Source organism: Schistocerca gregaria, chromosome 4 (assembly GCF_023897955.1).
Source record: "Schistocerca gregaria isolate iqSchGreg1 chromosome 4, iqSchGreg1.2, whole genome shotgun sequence".
Lineage (NCBI taxonomy): Eukaryota > Metazoa > Arthropoda > Insecta > Orthoptera > Acrididae > Schistocerca > Schistocerca gregaria.
The window spans coordinates 567718360-567725082 of NC_064923.1; the positions used below are offsets into that span (position 1 = coordinate 567718360).

Sequence of the window (6723 nt, forward strand, 5' to 3'; positions counted from 1 at the left end):
TTCATTCAGTTTCCTACAGTTATAAACTGTGTCTCAAGCACAGACATAGTTACATTACATACCGCCGTTTTACACGATACAATTCGGAGCCCTCTAGCGACAAAGGGTTTCAATTTGCGTTAGCGAAGCTTGGAAGTCGATTAAGAAAAATGCAAGACGTGCAATACAAGCCGACCAAGAAATATGCATGACATGCAGTACATCAACCGATGCTGAGAACAGAATAAAAAAATTCGGAGGCGTTACCTTTCAGTAGCGCACTGGGTATATAACTGACTTATGGACTGTCATTATGTTCATATTTAACTATGCATGTCCCTGATTGGTCTCATGAACTATTCAAAAATTTAAAGAAACCTTAGAATGGTTTTACTGTATTATCTTTGCTCTTAGTTACTGTAATACATGTTGATGAACTATAACGTCAACCCAAAGTAAATTTCTGTTTTATTTCCTTAATATTCGTATTGTTTTTATTCGTTCTTACCAAATCCTTAATGTACGGTTTCACTTCCTCTTGAAGGTATTTCGACACTGTTTTGTGTTCCCCATTGTTTCTTTGAACCTGAATTTATGTTACCATTTATTTAGTTAGTAAGTAAATGTCATTTCGACTGATGACCATAGATGTTAAGTCCCATAGTGCTCAGAGCCATTTTTTGAAATGTCATTTCGTCTATGTCTGTATAATCAACATTTTCTAAGATGCTGAACTGATTGCTTAATTAAAGCTGGTATCCCTCCTAATTCTTAAACAAATCTCATAATCGACATATCTCATCCCTGCTTCATGCATATTGTTCTTCCTAATATTGTACCTGCCTTCACAAAACCTATCTTATATACCTATGATCAGTTTAGATGTTTTCCTGAGCGAGTTTAAAAATAGTTTCACTTGTTTCATTCTTCATCTGTAACTGAAGGCCTGTATGTAAATTTTTTTAACTTAGCTTTGATTGATAGACATTTTCACTGTATGAAGATCAAGTTCCTTTTTGAGTTTTTATCATTTTACTAGTTCTTTCTTTCCATACAGGTTTCTTTTCCAAGTTGCATATTATAGTTTGTCCAAGACAGTTAAACTGCTGTACTATTTTTACTTTCTTATTATTTACAGTTATGTGGTTGATTATTAGTGGATCTGCTACAATTACCTCAGTCTTTTTGTATGATATATGGAGTCTATTTCTTGTGCAGTATTTTGTAGTCTTGTTATTTGATTTCTGGCTTCTTGAATGTTATTAGCTAGTAACAATATGTCTTCCGTGAAGCCCAAACAATTTAAGTCCATTTGATCTTTTCTAGTTCCAGTTCTTATGTTTTTGGATCGTCCTTGTACCATTCCCATACCACATACTCTTGATCACAGTTGGAAAGTAATGGCTATAAACCACCTCCTATAAACCACCCCAGTTTTAATTGTAAATGACTCAGGTATTTCCCATCTGAACTTTACTTCAGATTTAATGTTCACTAATTTTATCATTTTTATTAATTTGGGATGGATAGTCATAAGCTTTTTTTAAATCTGCAGAGGTTACGACTTGTTCTTTTTTCTTTTGTAGTATTCCATTACCAACTTCAAATTAAACTCCTAGTTCCAGTTCAAGTTGATCTCTATGATGACTGCATAGAATTCTTGTCAATACTTCGTATGGGATAGCCAAAAGGGAATTTCGCTACAGTTGTCTAGATTTGTCTGCTTTTCTGTGTAATTGATGGATTATAGCTGTTGTCCAGTGTTTTCGTAGTTCTTCTTTGTTCCAGATTTTCACAATGCATTGATGCAACGCTATCTTCACTGTTTGTGCTGAATATTTCCAAAGTTCTACAAATGTTTGAACTTCTTTGCTTGGTTTGTAGTTGTGCTCTTTCAACATTTTGTATACTTCATGGACTGTAGGTGGAATAATATGTTCTGTTGGTGGTCTAATAGCGGAATAAGTGTTTATATGAAGTAGTTTCGGGGGGATCTTCGCAATTTAGTGATTTTGAAAATGTTTCTGCTAAAACTTATGTATTTTTTTTCTGTTGCTATGTGCCATCGTATTATTTTTACCCTTTAACATTAATGTTGCAGGACATATCCCTGTTGGTGTCTGGTAAATATTTTGTAGTAATTCCTTGAGTTGTTTTCTCCCTATTTGTTTCTACCATTGTTGTCTTGTTGTTGTTGTGGTCTTCATTCCTGAGACTGGTTTGATGCAGCTCTCCATGCTACCCTAGCCTGTGCAAGTTTCTTCATCTCCCAGTACCTACTGCAACCTACATCCTTTTGAATCTGCCTAGTGTATTCATCTCTTGGTCTCCCTCTACGATTTTTATCCTCCACGCTGCCCTCCAATGCTAAATTTGTGATTACTTGCCTCACAACATGTCCTACCAACCGATCCCTTCTTCTGGTCAAGTTGTGCCACAAACTCCTCTTCTCACCAATTCTGTTCAATACCTCCTCATTAGTTATGTGATCTACGCATCTAATCTTCAGCATTCTTGTGTAGCAGCACATTTCAAAAGCTTCTATTCTCTTCCTGTCCAAACTATTTATCGTCCATGTTTCACTTCCGTAGATGGCTACACTCCATACAAATACTTTCAGAAACGACTTCCTCACACTTAAATCTATACTCGATGTTAACAAATTTCTCTTCTTCAGAAACGCTTTCCTTGCCATTGCCAGTCTACATTTTATATCCTCTCTACTTCGACCATCATCAGTTATTTTGCTCCCTAAATAGCAAAACTCCTTTACTACTCGAAGTGTCTCATTTCCTAATCTAATTCCTTCAGCATCACCCAACTTAATTCGACTACATTCCATTATCCTCGTTTTGCTTCTGTTGATGTTCATCTTATATCCTCATTTCATGGAACTGTCTATTTCTATCATTAGTAGTATAAATTTTTTGTATTTTCGTTTAATCGTTTTTATTATTTTCTTGGTTATGTTTCTTTGTTCAGTAAGTTCCAAGGATGATTCTTCTGTTTCAGGACGTTGTTACCTTAACTAGGCTTGGTGTCTATATAGCACTGTTTTATCACACTCATCGATATACCATTAGTGTTTTTTTTCATTGATTTATTGGGGGTACTTTTTCAGCTGTTTGTATCGACTGGGGTACCATTTCCTGTAGATTATATGTTGTTATAATATTTGTTTGTTCTTCGTATTCCTTGTTATTTATCAGTTTATGGGGTGGGAGTTTTTATTTGTCAATGGGTGAATTAATTTTTATTTTATCACATAATGATTTGATCCAGTATCTGTCCCCCACAGAAGTTTCACATTGTAAATTTTCCTGTGGTAATTGTTATCCCTACAGACATGATCCAGTTGTCGTTCTGTCTTTCCCAGCTTGGGTGTTTCCGAGTTTCAAGCTTATTTGCTCTTCTCTTGAAATATCGTAACTTTGAGATCGTGTCATAATTTCTGCATATTTTAACTAGTTTCATACCACTCATGCTTGTTATTGTTGGTGCTGCCCATTTTCCTATTACGTCTCTATATTTCTTTCCCCTTTCGAACTGGCAATTAAAATCGCCAATTAAAATTTTGGTGTGATTTTTATGTATGTTTGTTGTCATCTGGACTTAAAGCTTCTAAAGTCCATTCACATATTCTCTATGTTATTGTTATTATTTTTATAGTTAGTTGGAGCCTAGACATTTATTGTGTGTTATCTTTAATTTGCAGGTTTTATAGTTAGTGCTGATAGCTTGGGAGATCGTAATTTAAATTCTGTGACAGATTCAGTTATTTTTTATCTGACTACAAATTCCATCCAAATTGTGGGTAGTCCTTCATGACTCTTTTTCCCAGCTTTTCCTTGTAAATTCTCTCTTCTTGTGATTTTGAAGTCCACTTTTTAGGAACCCTTTGTGATATATTTCATCTGTCAAAATTTTGAGTTTCCCTGATTGTATAATGGAATTCATGCTGTGTGTCATTATGTAGTTTATCTGTCCTGTCTTGACTCTAAATTTTGAACTTTTGCTAGTCTTGGGTGTCTTCAGATGTTCTGTCTCACCTTAGTTACCTTTCAAGTGACTGCCCACTGTGTGAAGTGCAGTCTTCTTTGGCAATTGCTAAGTGGTGGATTTTTTCTTACAAGATCTACTTCTATGTTTGACATTGCAAGGTAGTCAAACTCGTATGGAGCAAGCACCGATTTACTACTTTGATGCTTAACTGTAGAGGTTATTGTGAGTTTGGTCTGCCAGAGCTTTTTTATTTCACTGGCAAGCCAGTGAGGATCCCCCTATCTGCCATCTGGGAGGTGCCACGTCAGAAAATCACCTCTCCACCTGCTATGAGAATGTGTTAGGTTCACAGAAACATCACACTACTAGGCAAATAAAAATTTATGTTGAACTGTTCAGTTCTGGTAATGATATTTATTACACTAATTTATCTAAAATAAAATTTCGATGTTATAGTTGTGTATGTGTGTCTTTCACATTGATTACAATAACTGAAATTTGTTAGCACCATTCTTTACAAGTTTTTCTTGTGTCAGTGGATTAACAGATCAAATACAGTCTCAAAAACTTTCTAATTAGAAATAATGTGCCAAATTATATAATTTGAATAAAGCTGAAGAATATTTTATAACTTTTGTATGTTAAGAATGTAATAATGATGAATCTGCAATATTGGTAGAACAATATGATTTGTTAGCATTCAATTTGCCAGATAACTATAAAAAATGAGATTGGAGAAATTATAATTATTTTACAGAAATGAAAAGATTTCTGAATGAGCAATCTACATAACTTTCAAATGATATTGTATTATTTATAAACACCTTGCTCCCTTCTGTTTGCCAAGTTACTTTTTTCAGCTTGTTATGTAGACATCCTACATATTCTTTCATAGTATTTCTGCTTCATTCACCCTTAATCTTCCCTAAAACGTACTTATTAATTTGTGGAATATTATAAATATTATCATCATCTTCTTTCAGATTCAGTGCAGGAACAGCACACTACTCACAGGTAGTGTGGGGCAACACAAAATACATTGGCTGTGGCTACACAGTCTACAATGAGACAAGTCAGTGGACAACCCAGCTGTACGTTTGCAACTACGGACCAGCTGGGAACTTCATAGGGCGTCGTGTCTACACGATTGGCAGAAGTTGCTCCAGGTGTCCCGGAGAATGTCATAGCACCTACACTTCACTGTGTGCCTAGTGAGAAGAATTAAACATCAACACAGCTTTGTTATACGACGAGATTGCAACAGTTATTGGATAGCATGAGACAAAGACTAAGTTTAGTATATGAAACAAAAAGTGGTTAGTCTTTCTTCAGACTGTCACACTCACAGGACATCAGTCACCCAAAGCCACTTGCATAGGACCTGTATTATCTGTGAGGGAAGGGTTCAGGATTAAATTCTCTTTCCAAATTCTGATCTTCTTTGAATGCAGAACACTTTGCGTAATTGCTAAATGAAAAATATGTACACATAAATAAAATAAATGACAGGGCCCTTTGGTGTAAATGGTTTTGATATATTTGGTATAAGAGGTGGTATAGGGCTGACTATCTTAATAATCAAGAACAGTGACATAGACAGGGAGCCCAATGTTACTGGAATATCCACACACACATTATCGGTAACACAAGTCCAAACTGTATAGATTTCATATCAATCGGCAGAAAATCTTCACACAATATTTGACAGAAAAAGGTCATTTCTAAATTTATCTGCTTAAGAGTGTAAAAAATTAAAGAAGTATGTGCACTAAAAATACAGGTATACAAACAGAAAAGGAATCGATACTCTGGAAGGCAGATACAAATACACGAACAGTAACAGACAATAGATAGTCTGGAAAAGACAATGTAGAAGTAGAACAGTGTTCAAAATGACACGAGAACATGACTAAAATTGTTCTACCTCTGCATCTTCATTAACATCACTAGTTTGCAATTCACAGTTAAGTGCCTGGCAGAGGGTTCATTGAACCACCTACAAGCCATTTCTCTATCATTCCACTCTCGAACAGGTCATTGAAAAAAAAAGAATAAAATATTTCTGTAGTAGTTCTAATTTTTCATATTCTATTATGGTGATCATTTCTCCCTCTGTAGGTGGGCTCCTACAAAATATTTTCATAGTCTGAGGAGAGAATTGGTGATTGAAGTTTCATGAGCAGATCCTGCAGCAACCAAAAATGCCTTTGTTTTAATGACTTTTGCACCAATTCGCCTATTATATCCTTGGAGCTCTCTCCACTGTTTCGCGATATTACAAAACTAGCTGCCTTTCTTCGAACTTTTTGATGTCCTCTGGCGATCCTATCTGATATGGATCCCACATTGCTCAGCAGTACTCCAGAAGAGGTCGGGCAAATGTGTTGTAAGCAAACTGTTCAGTATGTTCTAAATGTTCTGCCAAAAAGCCGCAGTCGTTGGTTTGCTTTGCCCACAACATTATCTGTGAGATCGTTCCAACTGAATTTGTTCGTAATTGTAATCGCTAAGTATTTAGATTTACGTGATTTATCGTGTAACAGACATTTAGCGGATTCCTTTTATTACTCATGTAGATGATTTCTTTTGTTGTAAATTTTGCCGAACTGGTAGACATCCTAATTTCTATACTTGATAGCCATATGTTAGTTTCGGTATGTCTGACGATACGTCCCAACTAATTTTTGGTACAATATCTTCTTGTTCCAAGTATTTCCAGCAAATTAAACAGTAAAAGAAGTC

The 6723-nt window shown here is 35.4% G+C and overlaps 1 protein-coding gene across 1 annotated transcript in view; it reads left to right on the forward strand.

Annotated features, from left to right (window-relative positions):
- The window catches only part of LOC126267462 (venom allergen 5-like), a 79901-nt gene extending 74651 nt beyond the window's left edge, over window positions 1-5250 (forward strand). The window contains exon 6 of the mRNA XM_049972732.1: window positions 4965-5250. Coding sequence (XP_049828689.1) covers window positions 4965-5193 — 229 coding nt within the window. The 3' untranslated portion in view covers window positions 5194-5250. The remainder of the gene's footprint in view (window positions 1-4964) is intronic.
- The last annotated feature ends 1473 nt before the right edge of the window (window positions 5251-6723 follow it).